Consider the following 18,035-nt stretch of genomic DNA (forward strand, 5'->3'; position numbering starts at 1 on the left):
TTCTTTCAGATGATGGTAGAGCATTCGCATTATGTAGGACTCCTCATCACCTCTTTCTACAGAAATTAGTATTAGCAGTTGATTATTTCTGTCCCTTTTATGAGAAATACTGTGTCTTGTAGTCAGCTTATTAAGTTAGTGCTGCAAGTGCTTTTCAGGAAGAAGTACATTAATCTGCAAGAGCACTGTTCTGCATCTTTGTATTGTTATGTTCTGCTAGAGAAGTTCTGGAGATGCAGCTAAAGGAATTTGGTGAAAAAAGACTGATAGAAACTTGCTGACGTGAATTGTTAAAAATAAGATTTCCTAGTTTTCTCAATAATAGAGATACTTACAGTAGCCCACAAATTCCCAGACAGTGCCCATAGTCCACAAATATTGACCACTTTCAATGTCTTTCAGGACTTGCTGAAAGTTCTGGTAACTGAGGAGACATGGCATGAGATATGAAGGTTTCCAAATTAAGCAGTTTTTCTAAATAGTCTAAATTAAAAAAAAAAACAAAACCAAAAAACTACAACTCAGTTGTTCAGGGGTTTATATTTTAATGTTAGCTTGCTACCCTAAAGTAGGAAGCTTTTCACTGACTTTAGTAATTCTTTTTCATGGTTCCCATAAAGTGATACAAATAACTTAAAGAGATTTAAGATTTCTAAGGTGAAAGCAGCTCACATGATGTCATGGATTTTAAGCACCAGAAAAAGCCGTACGTTTGAAAGCACTTAGAACGGTTACAGTGTACAGGCAAGGTTTGAGCTGAGTTGTTATGTTTACAGATATTTTTGCCAGTTTCACTTTTTTGCTGACTTCCAGAATAAAAGTTAGAAACTTGAATATCAAAGGAATTATTTTTCTCTTCTGAAACAGAACTGTAATAACCATGTGAATCAAACCATGGTGAGACAGGTTTTGGTAAGGAGGGAAGTCACATAACTTAATATATTAAACTGCTGTTTGCCAGGGAGACAGAGGGATGAGTTTAAAAGTTTGTCTTTCTCCTAACTTCCTGAATTTTTAACTGTTTAACCATTTTCCATGCCAAAAGCTTGTTTAAAAGCAAACATCTGTTTGCACAGTGCCTTTTGTCTAAGGCAGGATAAAGATGGATGGGGAGTCCTAGTTGCGGTTGCCATTTGGAACTTAGCTTGGAAATCTAGCGTGTTCTAAGGGGAAGGAAATGACTTGCTACTTATGATCTCCCAAAACGTACCCAGATAGCTGTTTTAAGGTTTAATAGTGTTGTGGAGATGACAGAAGCTGAACGGTGATGTAAGTAATAAATAGGAGGAGAGGAGATGTTTTGCACGCTAATAGGTATAATGTTTGTGCTGCCAAACTGTGTAAAATTCCAAATGGACTCTAGAAAGAGTTCAGTCTTGCTTTAGGTCTATCCCAACAGTATTACCTTAGTAATGTAAATGAGCTTTTTTGAGAACCCATGGCCAGTGTTCCCCATCCATCCAAAGTGAAGTGGATTAACTGAATCTATCCTGACCTAGTCGGACTCAATGGTCCGTATGGGTCCCTTCCGACTTGAGATATTCTGTGCTTCTATGATTTGTCCTTACAGCTGACCTGCTGCTGCTCCCCAGGGCGGCTGTGGGTTTGCACCTGCAGTGCAGATTCAGCCCTGGTGCACTGTGGAATGTGTTGGCATTTCAACTATTTTTTTTCTGGAATTACAGATGAATGACATTTCAACCCATATTCCAGGATGTCAGTGTGACATCCTCATCTGTTGGCCACTTTTTTGCTCTTCCTCTCCCATGTCTGCCGTCTTTACCAGTTCTAGCCATGGGCATATGTAGAAGTATCTTCAAACTCCCCTTTTTCCACTGTGGTTAGTATGTCCTGTTGAAGGATCAAAAGCCGAAATAACCGAATCCCTGGGAGTATTCAGGCTGTAATAGACTGTGACATAGACAAGGAGTCAAGAAAGCAGAAGTGAGTCCTTTCCAGTCACCCATTCAGCATGCAGCTGACTAAAACACAATAGTTACTAATGCAAAATACAGATTGTTTCAAGGGCCACAAGTCAGATTTTTCCGTCACAAAATGCTCTCTGTTCAGAGAAAGCAATTTCCTTAGAACAATTTCCTCAGATGCACTTTTTTCCCTCCACTCCATTCCTAAGGGATTTGCAATGTGGGTTAGTGGTAAAGTCACTAATACTCTGTCAAAGTTGAGCATTCCCTTCTCTAACAACATTACGTGCTTTTATGGTATGAAGTTTTCTCTGCTAGGTGTATGGGTACAAGAACCGAGCTTCCCAACAGGGAGGAAGATCTTCATGTGTTACAGTGAATTGCAGCGGCTCTTTGTGTCCCTTTTGGAAACGAAAGCTCATGGTGTCTCATCCTGAATGCATTGCCTGTAGAACGCAAAAGTGTTGTAACCCCCTAGGCTGCAACAGGAGCCCAGGAGAAGAGGAATGTGATCTACCCAGTTGCTTGAACAAAACAGATTGCTCTGACATTCTGCAGTTGACTAAATTTCTTTCTCTGTTAGGTGTTTCTCAATATAAGCATTTCTTTTTTGCATGCAGACTAAATTTTTTTTGTGTGTACAAAATAGGAACTTTTTTTATCTTTCCAAATGTTGTTAGGCTTTTTAATGAGAACATTTTTATAATTTAATTCAGACTTTCTGTTATTGTAGAATAAAAACATTAGCAAATCAGATGAAAATATGTAAAGAGTCTGATCATCCATCTTGTATACTGTTTTATGTTATTTGGGGAAATTTTCAGGTCCTTGTATGCAATATATTCTACAGTTTATAATAAGAAATCCAAATTTTTTCCTTTCAGATATTATTCAGAGTTTCAGGTAATTATCCTATAGCTACAAATGCAATCTTGTAATGCCTGTGGCTGAAACCTCCTGTAAAGCTTTTGCTAATAGTGCTCATTAAAGAAGGAAGTAAGCCTACATATTTCAAGGGACAAAAAGATTAAAATTGGGTAATATAATCTAAGTAACAAAATAATTTCAAAAATGTGAAAACTGTCTCATCTCACATTCCTACCTGAGGAAAATTGAACCGTATGTCAACTATGGTAACATAGGTTTTCCCTCATGGTTGAACTCTGCCCAGCAATGAATATTAATGTCAGCTCTGACCTCTCATTGAATCCATTTTCTTGCCTTCTCTTTCTACTGATTTTTCTAGTATGAAAAAGAAATCAGGTATTCTAAGATAATTTAAATTGTACCGTAGAGATTCAGTATTATTTGGAAGGGGGGATATTTCCACTAGATAACAAAAGGGAAAACATAGATGGTAGTCAGATGCCGTTTGTAATAGACTGTAGAGGGATGGGCAAGAACAACACTTGGGCACTTGGAAAAGTTTTTGTAAGGTCTGGGATTTCATTGTGGCTAGGAATTACAGTCATATCTGTGGTATAGCATGCAGACCAGGAGGATGTAATGGGAGCACATTTCCCTTTTATAGGTCCTTTGATGCTGAAATTCCTTAAAAACCCTTACAGAAAACTTTAAACCTTAGCTCTTTCTAACTGAATGTGAGGGGTAAAAAGGCAAATAGTGAAGGTCCATAAGCATAGAATTTGCTTCCCCAGTTTTTGGAACAGGGTAATTCATTTCTGTGCCTAAAAAACGTGACCTCCCTCCCCTCCCTAGCCCCAAGTCCTTTTCCTTTTTTGTCCTAGAGAAAACCAGCCGCAACTGAGGGGTGATACCCAGGCCAGCAAGCTATTAAAATATGCAGTATGCTACCCACAGTACCAAGATATTGTTAATACAGGGGCAGCTTAGGGACAAACTGATGCCTAACCTGCATAATAAGGTATCACCACCTATACAGCTATAATCACTTTAATAAATGCTTTAATTCTAGTAGGGCAAGTGTTATGGTTTTGGGTTTTGTTTCTGGTTTAATTCAAGCTTCCCTGTAAGTCAGTTAGCCCTCTTGTACAGGATGAAAATATGCTGAGGACTATGCCCACAAAATTGTATTTGTTTTGGATCATATCACTCCTAAAACCAAAAAAATTCTACGGAGTATAATGCGTCCTGCAGAGACTTAGGTCTGTACAGGGGGCCATAATGACACCATCAATGTTTTGCGCAAGTATAAGAGCAAGTCATGTAGATCTGTGTAGGTTAAGAAAGTATATCATCACAGAGCATGGCCAGCAATTAGCAGCATGAGAGAGATGCTCCCTAACGGCAGCTGGAGAATCTGTAGACAAACACTGGAAATGATCAATTTCAACAAAAATGTTTCTTTGATCGAGATGGAATTTCGGGGTACATACATAGATCACACAAAACAGAGTCTAAGGTCAGGAGAGTGGCAGAGACGTGACTACATTTTTCTCCTCTCAAATTGCTCATCTCCTGGCTGCCCTCCTCTTTCATTTGGTTTGTTTCTAGTGAAAGTTTTTGGAAGACTTTTGTACTGTCTGAATGCATAATACAAAAAGTTTGGTGAAAACTCAAAAACATTCATGTGTGGGAGAAGACGACAGTATCCCACCCACTTCTGTGTGTATCAGCCTATCCTTGTGGTAATTTTTTGGCAATGTACATACTCTTAAATGCTTAGTTTCCCTTCCGCCGCCCCCCCCCCCCCCCCCCCCCATATTATTTTCAAATTGTCATTCCAATCTTTTGTCTTTTTGATTTACATCTGGTTATTCTTATCTTCCCACCAGTCTTGTATTTCCTTGTCTGCTAATGTCCTTCCTTTTTTTGTTTTTGCTTTTTGTTTTCTTTCAGAAAAATCTGAAACATGAAGTTGTAATACAGAGTATAAACTGGTCAATTATTCACCTTTATCTCCGCTTAAAAATGTTGCTGTCAGCAGTAACAGGAGGAGGGGAGCTTTCTCAGGATTGCTGTAAACAGTGACTGAAGTCGGAGGTCACTGATACTAGGGAAGAGCAGCCTTTAGAAAGGGGCCTGAGAAGTAAAAATCGGTACCAATAGTTATAGACAATTGTTGGTTTTTATATTCAAAAAGTCTTTCCAGTGGTGGCAACAATAACAACTGTTTTTAATTCTTTTTCAGCAACAAGAACAAGACCCAACTAACTTATACATTTCCAATTTGCCCCTTTCAATGGATGAGCAGGAGCTTGAGAACATGCTGAAACCGTTTGGGCAGGTTATCTCTACAAGGATACTGCGGGACTCGAGTGGGACAAGCCGTGGTGTTGGCTTTGCAAGGTACTTCAGTGGCTTTACCTATGCTGACAGCTTTTTTTTTTTTTAATTGAAAAGGCAGGAATAGAAGGAAAAGGCAGAAGTTACTGAAAAGGGAGATCTAGATGGAGATACCAGCAGCGTTTTCTTAATTCTTCCTTTCATAAAGCAAATATGGCTGTCTCATCTCGCTTATGTGGCTAAATCTGAATCCATTGCCCTTATCAGACAACTATCTAAAGTAGGAGTTCACGCCTCTTCTCTGTATGTCTCCTTTCTCCTCTGTCCCTGAACCAGTAAGCAACAGTTACGTAATGCTTCACAGAGACTTCTGTGACTTTTCTGGCTTTTGAGGTTTGAATTCAAGACAGGAGACCATAAGGAAGACACCTCCACACCCTCTTTTTTTTTTTTCTTTTTACTTCATTAGTTCCTCTGAGAAAATCAACTCATCATTGCCCTTTGAATGTCAGCCCTTTGAATTTTCTGGCTCATTAACGTGATGTCATCTGGGAAAGAAAATATTTTTATTCACTCTACAGTAAATCTCACCTTAGAATATTTGTCAGCGCAGTGAAATGTCTTTCCCAAATCAACAGGAATAAATATTTTCCATAAATTAGTAGACACTTCCCAAGTATTCTATCCATGTGAGTTTTTCTCTAGATAATTCAGTTATTTGCTTTGGGGTCTCATCATCAAAGCCTTTTCTGTGTCTTTCTAATATTTGTCTCTCTCTCATTAAGTCCTGCTTTAAACCTTGTATGGCAGTCAAAATTTGGAGTCTAGATTGGAGATTTCTATCATCAAAAATAGGGGCATGCCTTGAGCAAGGAGTTGAGATTCTCAAAATATGTTGTAAAAGCTCTGTTAACGGTCAAATTCCAGTAATTCAGATGTTCAGCCAATATTACAATAACTCTGTATTTGAACAAATAGCAGGATCTAAAGTTAGTGTGCAGAAAAGAACTGAACAAAGTATATCTCCTCATGAAACTGAAAGTTTTAGGGATTGGTTTCCTGAGTTGGCTATGGGTGGCTGACAGCACTTTGAGTTTTATTTTTATTTTTCTAACATCCCCCATGCCCCACTGGCTTTATTTGCTCGGCAGACTGTCCAGTCTCGAGAAGATACAACAAAAGAACAAAATTAGAAACAATGAGATTTATATTCCTATATTTAAGAGTGCAAAACCAGCAAGTTTGTTTCCACCAAAATTTCTTCCTGTCCCCTTTAAATAAATCAATAAGTATTTGTAATATTTATGGTGTAAATTTAATTTGGCATTTTTAGTCCATTCATACACTTGTATTTTTTCGTATAAGTATATGCACAAGTATTTGAGTGTGAACTCCGTACAGGTACACACAGAATGTGTGTATGTGTTTTTGGATGATGTACAAAGCAGTATATATCCAAAAATTATATTTTCTAATTTTGAAAAAAAACCAACCCACTAATACGTGCTTAAATACAGCTTTCACTTCTTGGTACTATGAAGAGCAGAATCCAGTAACACCCAAGCTAAAATTCAGTAGGCATTATGGATTTATTCAGTCTTTTCTCCCTGAATTTGCTTACCCAACTCTACCTTGAATCAGTGGTATCTTAGGAATGCTGTTATTCAAATATAGCTGGAAGAGTTTTAGAATTGTATGTAAAAGTCCAAAAGACTTGTGTATATCCAAAACCTTGCTTGTATTGAAGACATTAGAAGAGATTAGTTTTAAAGTATTTTCTCCTTAGGTTCTGTATTATACATTACATGTTTTGTATATATATACACATAAACTTAAAGTTATTTTTATATGCATATTAATTTATACACATATATTATACATGAGTTATAGAATAAGCTATTGCTGTCATATCTGATAAAAAATTTTCCAGTTCTGCAAGGTAGGTATTGGAACATTTTTGGATAAATATTAGTTAAAGTTAAAATTGTCCAAGAAACATGTAGACGTTAAATAAAGATTTTAATTTCTTGCCTTTGGTAGCATTTTATTAGGTTAATAAGGGCTAATACATTTTATCAAGTCCAGACTTGAGTCTGAAACTAAATTATATTGTTTCTTTCATGTGAGACAAAAAATTTAGATTTCTTTGATGGAGATCCAACAATCCAGAACTTCTGAAAATTCTCTAGAAGGTATTTTTGAAACCATGAGGAAAGCTTGTGGTTCAGTCTCGCATTTTGATGATTTTGGTTGCTGTCTGTGACTGTATTTTGTTGGCCTGTGCAGAAAGGCTATCAGAATTAAGAAGGTACCAAGAGTTAGTAATTTTTACTACTGCTTCATTGCTGCCGAGGCCATTGACCTAATATATGGATTTGAATTACAGAACTTGATGAGCAAATAGAAAGCAAATATTTGTTCAACATTATCCAAACATCATCTTGCAGACAGCTGCAAAAGATATTCTTTTACAATTATTAACAAAATTAATTTTATGTCTCGGTCATCCATTGCAACTTGGTCCAAGCTGGCAGTTAGAGCCGCCACATCTACATTGTAATGTAAGGAGGTAGCTGCAACCTGCGGAGCTGCTCCCCGACTGGCATTAGGTCACAGGTAGTCCACACAGTCTATGAAGTCTAGTTTTGACAACATCAGTGCACAAACCTGTTCAGGATGCTGGATAAATTCTCAGTAGCCACCATAGCTATTCTGTCATTGGTTCCTGTTTCAAAAGTAACTTGGAGACAATTAAATAGGAGATGGGTACATCATTTAGTTGGTATGATAAGTGTAATCTAAAAGTTGCAAAGGCAGTTTGGGCCACGGTCAGGCATGTTTATATTTGAGTTTTATGACTCTTAAAACTGTACAAACACTTCAGAAACCTCTATGAAAAGTGGCATTAACATTGGTTGTATATATCATGGACACTAAGAGTTGTTGAGAATGACTGTGGATCAGTCTTTCTGCTTCCTTTAAGACAGCATAGGTACTTTGTACTGTAGCTGGCCAAGCAATGTTGTGCCTAATTTCTAAGTAAATAAGGGTATTGTGTTTGCAGTTTGGCACTGACTTTGGCCTCAGAGTGCCTAAAATGTTGACTGAGTTTAGTTTTACCTTTCTGAGTTGTCTGTTCTTAGAAAACATCTTCTCTGTTGCTCACACATGGGAAAGCAAGCCACAAAAGCAAAGCGAGAAAAAGCAAGAAACATGCTTTAAAAAGATCACAAACATGGGAATCTGGATAAGTGTTTAATTTATGTAAATTATTCTTTATTTTCTTAGGATGGAGTCAACAGAAAAATGTGAAGCAGTGATTGCTCATTTTAATGGAAAATTCATAAAGACACCAGCAGGAGTTTCTGGTATGTTGGATATATTTCTAACAAGATGTATGAATGGGTTATTGCTTACATAGTGGAAGCCTGTTACACTGATTGTTGTATCTGGCTTCTCGTTCAGAGGCAGGCTTATTAAAATTAAACTGTGTCTTGTTGGATGACTGTAATACTTGCTCACTTGGAACACAGTATATCACTTTCCTACTGTAAGCCTTTTCTAGGAATCTAGTAGTGTTCTCTCCGAGCAGACAGACAAGCAGCTAAAATGCCTTAAGCCAGCTATGCACAAATTTACATCCCACATAATCCCAGTTGAAGTGAGGAGACAAATATGTGTTGTATGTGTATCAAAACAAAATTTCGCTGATTGTCCAGGGACGGTTCTCTTTGAGAGGCAAAAAATGGACTACTTTTGCCATCTGTTGATGATTTTTTCGACATAATTTTCAACAAGAGATCTGATTAGTAAAAAATATGTTCCGCAGCAGTACCTTAATGCCAGGCACTTTCATTCATTGGGAGAGCTGTGTCTGTTAAGTCAATGTAGGCTTTGAGGTTCTTCAGGAAGATGGAAAGAGGTCAACAAAGAATGCTACTTCCAGAAATGTTGTGTAAGTCAAAATGCAGAGAAGCTATGTAGTGCCGTTTTGTTGTTGTCACACCACGTTCCTCATCAGTTTGCCTGCTTTGTCAGCACTGTTTCTAAGAGACAAAATGCATATTCCATAAACATGTAAAAACAAGGAAAGGCAAGTCAGAGCAGCAAAGTAAAATAGAAAGAAAAGAGGACAATAAAGGAGGAAAGAACACATGCCTGACATTCCAGGCAGCTTTTGGTAATCATTTTATTGAGAATCCCAAGTGGGAGTTTTACAAATTACATTGTTGATGTGGTTGCTGAAGCCACCTTTATCCTGCTGGTGAAATGTTCTCTGCAGCCAGATCCTGACACTGAGGAGGAGGAAAGCAGCCCTCGGCAGGCGGACAAGAATGTGGCTTGTTTAGTAAAACTACATACATGCTTCATCCCTCAAAGATTACTCCAGTTTGAGGCAGTCTGTGCTGCAGTAGGGATGGAAAGCTGCTTCAGAGCACAGGAAACCACTCCCTTCACCAGCACTAATCGAATGCAGGGTTTTGACTTCCCTGGCTTGGCTTTTGCAGACCCTTTGCTTTGGGGTTGATTGCCAAGATTATTTAGTTAAAACTTTGTTATACTTAGGGGCTGTAATATTTATTTTTCTATTTCATATATTTAGAAATCTGTTTTTTTTATGAGGTGGAAAATCCCTTTAGGGGCAAGGAGATCACGGAACGGTTTTCTCTGAATGCTGACTGTGCTCTGATCCACCCTCCATGATTAGTTTTATAGTGCTGCTATGGCTTGGACATAATTAAAAGTAAAAAGTATGGAGAAACCAAGAGTTTTCTAAATTAACATATAAGGATTTCTATTCAGTTAGAGTCAGTAAAAAAGCTGTAACAGAACCTCCTATTAGTGCTATTTAGTTTACTTATTTTTATTTTCACTCGCATTACCGTGTTCTCAATGAACAAGCCACCAAGTATGTCATTGCTGTCATTGCTAATCATGCTCTGTGTCGGGTGGGCTGTTGCTGAAGCTGGAGTTGCACCCTTATACGATCAGGTTCAACCAGGTAGGAATAAAAATTGCTGCATGGAATTTTAAGAACAATTTCTGCAGTGTGGAGGAAACATTTACCAGAAAAGTGTGATGAATTAGGGACAAGAAATTTGCACAGAACTGCTGAGTGTCAGAAAATGGAAACTAAAGAAGGGTCTCAAGACATAATCCTTCTCAGGAACTTTAACTTCTTATGCTTACTTGGCAAAGTAGTCGGCTAGGCTCTCTGTCTAGGATAGGTAAAGAGGCAAACACCTCCAGAGACTGATGTATCTTTGCTGTCAGCTGTCTTTGTTACAAAGAGTGTCTAGATGAGTTGCTCAGAAATAGATAACTAAATGTCTGAAAGTCCGTTAAGTAAGATGTTGTACCTTCCATGATGCTGAAAAATATGACAGATAATTAGGTTCCTAAGAAAGTTGTGAGAACCTTGAAGACCCTAAATTTTATTGTATATGGTACAGCCCCAACTCTACTTTTCCATGATGATGCTGTGAAGTTGTATTGCTTCTTGGAAGGGTTTTTTATGGAGTTAAAATTCTTCCTGGAGCTCCTTACCATATAGTAAGCACATGCCCAATAATGCAGTCTGATTAGAGGATGCAGTTTATGCATTATAATACACTTCAGTCGGCCAAAAAGTGGGGCAGAGTCATGGGGCAACTGTGGTCTTGGACTACCTGCACAGAGAAAAGTGGATCTTGGACAAACAAAGGTTAGGAAAATGTTTTGAAATACATTAGCATCCTTTGAGGTTATAGAGGAAGAAGTTCGAATACATGCAAAATTAAATTGTAGAACTGGAACTATGTTTAAATTAAAACATTGTGTCCTAGAAACTTGGCTAAAATCGGCAAAGGGAGCTGGCTATAAAAACACCGTTATCAGGATGAGGAAGGTAGGAGAGACAGGCCTGTAATAAAATTGGTGTGGGAGGAAGAACATGTGTTCAACAAAAACATGCTTTGATGACACAGCTTTGTTATTTTAATGAAATTTGGGTTTAAATGGAAGAATGGGTTAAACAGTTATAGGAAGCATAGATGAAACCTCTGGAGCATGAGAAGACAGAACAGAAACGCCTCTTTAGAATCTGAGCGGGCCAAGGGTAGCACAGGGTGGTCACAAAAGTGTTGACTGTAGATTTGAGCGAGTGGCTGGGTGTTGATGGTACTGAGCAAGCTGAACCCAGATGTAACAAGCTATTCAGGCTTTATTTCCCTGCTCCATATTAGCTTATCAAATATATTCAATAGCTAGTGTGTCCTTGTTTTTCTTCAGTGAGTGAGAAGGAAGGTTAGCTCAGAGAGCAATTTCAAATGCACCACAAGGTTGTATAACCCTAAAACTCCTAGAAGTTGCATACCAGTTTTAACATTTGTTCTAGTTGGAGTTTATACTTCTGTTACATGTTTTTGTAATAGCTTGTTCTGATTTTTGGGCTATGACTTCCTGTCCATTTCTCTCAGGACTTCGATTTTTGTATTTCATTCTGTTTTCAGCTGTGTGTTTATTACATGATTGCTATAATCTTGAAATTACTTTTGCATGTAGTTTTACTTTCCTTTTTAAAGAATTATTATTTTAGTGAATAATGTGATATTTAAACCTTCTCCTGCAAAACACCAACTCCATGACATGAGCCGGAGGAAACAGAGACTACACTAATATAAGGAACCAGGGCACAGAAGATGAGTAGTGAGGACAGAGCAGCATACTTAGCCTCCCTCCCCTAAAGATGATTCTTAAATGTTTGCTCGCTTTTTGTCTTGTGTTGGACCTGTAACAGTAGTAGAAATGATCTGCTGGGCAAAATCATGAAAAGTATCTCCTCCCTATCACAGCAGCATGCAGCTGCTTGATGATACATGAGGATAATTATATAAATAATTGCATAAAGCAGTTGTGCTGTAGAATACATAAGGTGTGTGTAAGTCCGAGTGTATTTGTGTCTCTTACATTTAAAATGAAAAATATAGAAGCTAAAAAGTTACGTAAGTTTTATGCCTGTTATATAGGCTTTACGGATTATTTATTACTTCTTTTACTGAAAATAACTTAGGTGATTTTGTTTTAATGGGTGTAAAGGTAGAGAGCATTTTTGCTGAGCAGCCCATACCGTTTTTACTTCAGGAATGGTGGGTTGTGGCGATGGTCCAAAAATCATAGGTGATCCATGACCCACCCTCCTCTTCCCACTAACGGTGAAGATATTGGTCACTCAGATTCTGTTTTAGGGAGGAAACTGAAGACAGGTGTGAGCGCCCTGCTCCTGCCTGTGTTCGTGGTTGTAGACTAGGAAGAGGTCTACCAGGTATGGTAGACAATACTGTTTGGAGTGATTCTGATCATGGACATCTTTGTAGTGCAGGACAGGAGTGAAAATGGAGCCTTGAAGTAGTTACTTTGTGGCAGGTTTTTTTGAGAGTTTTCTATTTGCTTACCTTCACAAAATGTTCAGCACTGAATATCTCTATATAGTGAATTTGAGCTGCTTGACCATAAACTCACATTTCTTAGTTATCTGTCACAGATCCTTTAGAAATAATCTGTGAACCACAGTCTGGAAATCACTGCTAAGGGGTATCAAGAGGTCACAGTGCTGGTATTAACCCTGATTGTCACACTGAAGGCAGAAGGAACCAAGATTTTACACATTAGATCAAAGATTAGAGGCTTTTTACTGCTCTAATTCCCATCATTTGTAACTGCTGCTTAGTTTTAAGAAGCAACATTGGAATAGAAAAGAAAAATACTACTTGCAACCACTCAAAAACATACTCCTGTGACAAATTGTTAAACCTTGTGTAAGTTATTAAATAAATGTAACCCTGAGCACTGCATTTAAGTGAAGGTTAGGATGGTGAAGAGTATATATTTTGTTTCGCTTTAAAACATATAAAGCTACTGAGATCTTGTGTGACACAACTTTTTTTTTTAATTTTCACAGCTCTGGGTAAAAGTTTCTAGCTGTACAGGTTTGCTCTATCATTAAAGTGATGTTTTAATGTGAGATTTTTTTAGTCCCATATGCCTTGTCATATTGCTAGAAAATAAGCAATGAATGTAACTAAAAGGTGCGGTTTAATTGAAAATAGATCAAAAAATAGTATTTTAAAACTATTTTGTTGTATTTTTTAATATCTGAAAGCAAGGTTTATTGAAAAGTTGATAAAATTAACCATGTAAAGTCAAGTGTGTAAACACAAAGTCCAATGTAAGACCATCAATTTTGTTCTTGCATTTATAGTATCACCTGGTACACATTTGGGTAGACGCTGAGTAAATGAAGACTGAATTCTAATGTACACATGTGCACAATGCATGTACAACAAGGAATTATTTACTTTCTGGACTAATACTGCATTCACAGCTTTCTTCTGTAAAAACGTTAGCCCTAGAGGAGGGTGATTCAGGGCAGGAGGAGATGGTCAACACTTTTCACAGTCAGGTTTTAAAGCACTGACCTGTTAAAGCACGGGAAGGCTCATGGTTACAGAATGTCTCCATAGCAGCAGCTCAACAGGCATCTACAGACCATTGAGAGTGTCTGCTGGTTTTCATTAAGTGTCAGTAACATGGGCTTTTTAAACGTGGTGTCTTAGCTGCAGAAGCGTAAGTCCACTGTAAATTGTAGCCTTTTACATCAGCTTGCTCTTAGCTGTGAATGCAACTCTGAATAGTTACGCTGTGCCACTCTGTCTTGCACATACAGACAAGTCAGTGAATGATTAATGATCCCCTTCATCACTGGCCCTGCACACTTCCCAACAATTAAACAATAAAAATTACTCTCCCTTTCTTCTGGACCAGAAAAAAGATTGCCTGACTGAAAAAGATTGCTTCACTGGTCTGTAGGGCTTGTTGGAGTGTTTTGGTTTGATAGATATATATGCACACACGTTTGTATGTACAAGAGAGAGAATATCTTACGTATTTGTGAAAAATATGAGGAAAGGTAAGCTGAAGAAATAAATTTCAGATTTGATTTTGAAGAGAGGGCTACATTCATTCTTTGAGGGGGGGATCAAAAGATCATACTTGGCTCCCATGAAGGTTTATCTCCTTCTCATGACCCTCCCTCTGATGACCATCAGTCATTGTGTTCTTGAAGCCGCGAATGCAGTACTCCTCAGGTCACATGTATGGAAGAGCAGCCAAAAATTGCAGTTAGGCTTTCAGTTGTGGCAGTCCCCACTATCAGCATTCAGATCTTGAACTGGAATCAAGGAAGGCAAATGCTACAGAGCCTTCTCACAGCAGTTGGCAGTATTAAATAGACGGTCAGCTTCAGGGTTTTTAACGTGAGTTGGAGCTTTCACAGCATTTGGCTTCATTTATGGACACAGTGAGGAGCAAGAGAAGCTGGAAGGTCAGAAAAACAAGGATTCCCATGACCAGATCTGTGTTCAGTAAGATAGAGCACTAACTTCAGGCAAATCACAAATTAATGCCCTTTGAAAAATTTTTTTCATTGCTGCAGGTTTTGGATATTGCATATGAAAATCCAATACATGTGAATAGTTCTTGTTCCATTTTTTCTTCCTTTTTAAATTTGTCAGGAGAACATTTCCAATGCACCACAGATGTTTCATCATTTAAAATTAAGTTGTTTTCAGTTACCTACTGACAAAAAAAATCCTACTTATTCTTAAAGTAGATTTTAATGAACATTTTACTGACAGTTGGACAGGTTTACTCTGACTTTTTAAAAAAACAATCACTGTCTTGAGGCAATAATAGGAAATGTAAGCATAAATAATGCTTTCAGAAAAGTTTTGTGCAATTCACTATGGTGATTTTTGATGAAAGTATAATGCAGCTTTAAATAAAGTATTTACGACCGATGAGTGCTATAATACAGAATCACAGGGTTAGAAATGTTTTGGTATTTTCTGATGTCTTTATAAGCAGTTCTCATGCCAGTTTCTTTTGACTTCATCCAAAAATTTCTGGTGTATATTTTGGAAGTCACACATGCTTCCCACAATACTAGATGGTTTGAAATAGTTTATAAGTAGCCAGAGATAGTCAACGTGGGGAACAACCTTTATTTTCCATTTAAGACAGTTCTGTGTTTGGATCTCAGCTTTCCCTTTCTGATGATTTTTTTTCTTTTCCTCACTGTGTAAAGTCAGTCAAAACAATTTCAGACCAGAACCTGACAGTTTTACCCATATTGACTAACAACATCCGATATTAACTCCTCTTCTTTCAACAGAACTGAATGATTAAAATGTTGTGTGATATGACCAAAGTTGTTGAGATCTATCTTATATAAAGTAATGTCAAATTGTCCATCAGCAAATTGGTATAATAGCTTTTTTTTCAGTAGAACCGGAGCTAGTGTTTTAGGTATGCCACCCAAAGCCAGGGATGACTTGGCCATTAGTGCTAGTTTTGTGCCAGTTTCAAAAGTCAAGCTTTTTGCCAGGTTATAAGTCTCTGAGGTTTTCAATACCAATCACCTTTCGTAAATGCAGACAGAGTAAAGAGCACGTCAGCACTGGCCATGGTTATACTATTAGATTTTGTTGCACGATACCGATACGCTAAAATTTTTCTTGGGGTTATTTTTTTGCGGGTGTCCCTCCCACTCCGTGTGTTTACTCTGCAGTTGGCAACTTGCATGTTTTCAGATCCAGCCGTGTCTCATGAAGGTGTTTCTAAACAGAGAATGACTGGAGGAGTATCATGGTAAAGCTTGGACAGCTCATGTGTCAGGAATTATTGGCAGAGGAGTGTTCACATCCAAGTCGTAACAGTGCTTCCACCCTGTGATTAGGGAGGGTGTGGTTGATGTAGCAGAGCTGTGCTTCAGCCATAGGTACTCAGAAACTATTGCAGTTGAAGGTAGTACCATGGAAAGAATACTGTGCAAACTTCTCTTTTTCGTTGGTTCAATTTTTGCATTAAAAATCAGACTCATGGTCAGGATTATGTTATGCAAAAAAACCCCCCAAGTACAGTATCATACTATTTCATGACCGTATGCAAAAAACAAGATAAAAATCTTGAAGAATTTCTGGTTGCATTGTGTGCTCTTTTTAGAACAGAGATAAAAAAGGAACGGACAGCTGTGGCGTTTTTTCAGTGCAAGGTGGCAGGAGAAAAAGGTTCCTGCTCCACCCTGCTGTCCTGCTGGTTAAAGTAAGTGGAGGTATTGTGCCAGCTCTTCTGGCTATTCTGGATGAGCAGAGAAGTTTAAGATTTGGGACAATACTGAAACCCTCACAGGGTGGGGGGAATATATTAAAGACTTTTGGCCAGATTTATTCTCGACTCTCCTTAGATGTGCTTCCTAAGAGGCTCAGAATTCAGATGGCACTTCTCATTCATCCCCAGACCAACAGACATATACTTGGGATATGCAGACCATGTTTCTTTCCAACAGGTTTTACAGCAGTAGTTTAAAATCAAAGATATAAGGCATTCCAGATGCTCTGTTCGTGTGTGGCAGCTGTCTTTGTGCTATGCAGAACAGCCGTTGATGCTGTAGTATGAGTCCGTGTTATTTAAAAGTCATATTGGGAATATAATTTAAAACATGTACTTCATTTGGAGCACTCAGCACCTGTGTATAAATGCTACTTCAACTAATGTTTCTTTCTTCTCAGTTCCTGCAGAACCTTTATTGTGCAAGTTTGCCGATGGAGGACAGAAAAAGAGACAGAATCAGAATAAATATATACAGAATGGAAGAGCATGGCACAGAGAAGGCGAGGTGAGACTTGTAAGTCCTCCCTTCAAGCTTTAGTGTGGGTGTACAATAATGAATAGTTACGAAAATGATAGGCATTGAGACTTCTTGGCTTGGCTCTTTGGCATATTAAAAATGTGCAAGCAACTCTTACCTGACAGTTTGCAACTCTGTGAAATACTTAACTGTATCTTTCTTAAGAGGAAAAAAGACAAAATGCAAAACACAAAATCCTGTCTCGTTCATGTGAACAGTAAAAGCTCCTTCAACTTAGTCAGGAATACGCCTGAGATATTTCTCATATTATAAAACTACCTGAACCATAACTTTATTTACATGTAGTAAATAATCCTTTGAGTTATGCAGCACTGAAATGCACATCATTTTCATAACGTTGCAATGTTATACTAATGCAGTGCAGCATTAATTTTTTTTAGTCACAGCTTTTTGAATCTTTAATGTTCAAGATAATAGTTTTGTAGGCTTACTGTGGTTGGCAAGCCTAGACACCTCATCTAGATGAGAGAAGAAAATTTGAATGTGTCTTCTGAAAAACAGCACTCCCCATTCATTCTTACAGTTAATATATTGTAGGCAACACCCTAACAGAATCATCTTCATGCTCTGCCTCTCCGACATACACATGTTCTCTTAGCCAGGTATTTCATAGATTGCATTTTGTTCCTCATAATGGGGACTTGGAAACGTGTGTTCATAGCCAGTATTGGTGACTCTTTTCACTATATAATTACTTCTGTCAATTAACCTTTCCATAACTTATAGTAATAAAGTATTTCAATACGGATTTTCATTTAAAAATAATACAACTAAAGAAAGAGTAAGAGAAATTTACAATCCAAATGAATTTTGCCAACTCTTTCTTTGCACTTTTTTTTTTTAAAGGCTGGAATGACACTCACATATGATCCAACCACAGCTGCTTTGCAAAATGGGTATGTTAAATAATGGCACACTAAGAGAAAAATGTTTACATTATGAAAGACGCACGGAACTGACATTTAATAAATATTTCTGCATTTTTTAGATTTTATCCATCACCCTACAGTATTACAGCAAACAGAATGATCACTCAGACATCTATTACGCCATATATTGCTTCTCCGGTTTCCACATACCAGGTTTGTATTTAGAACTTAGTAGCTGAAATGGTTCATCAGAGCTTATGTTTATTTATCAATGGCTACATCTGGTTT

The 18,035-nt window shown here is 37.8% G+C and overlaps 1 protein-coding gene across 4 annotated transcripts in view; it reads left to right on the forward strand.

Moving 5' to 3' along the window:
* RBMS1 (RNA binding motif single stranded interacting protein 1) overlaps positions 1-18,035 on the forward strand; it is a 148,963-nt gene that overhangs the window by 118,035 nt on the left and 12,893 nt on the right. For 3 of the 4 annotated variants that reach the window (XM_056348393.1, XM_056348394.1, XM_056348396.1), the window contains exons 5-9: positions 5,038-5,195; positions 8,421-8,500; positions 16,739-16,854; positions 17,725-17,774; positions 17,867-17,960. In XM_056348393.1, coding sequence (XP_056204368.1) covers positions 5,038-5,195; positions 8,421-8,500; positions 16,739-16,854; positions 17,725-17,774; positions 17,867-17,960 — 498 coding nt within the window. The remainder of the gene's footprint in view (positions 1-5,037; positions 5,196-8,420; positions 8,501-16,738; positions 16,855-17,724; positions 17,775-17,866; positions 17,961-18,035) is intronic. The other variant, XM_056348395.1, reaches the window with a different exon arrangement.

The sequence above is a fragment of the Falco biarmicus genome, chromosome 8 (genome assembly GCF_023638135.1).
Source record: "Falco biarmicus isolate bFalBia1 chromosome 8, bFalBia1.pri, whole genome shotgun sequence".
Lineage (NCBI taxonomy): Eukaryota > Metazoa > Chordata > Aves > Falconiformes > Falconidae > Falco > Falco biarmicus.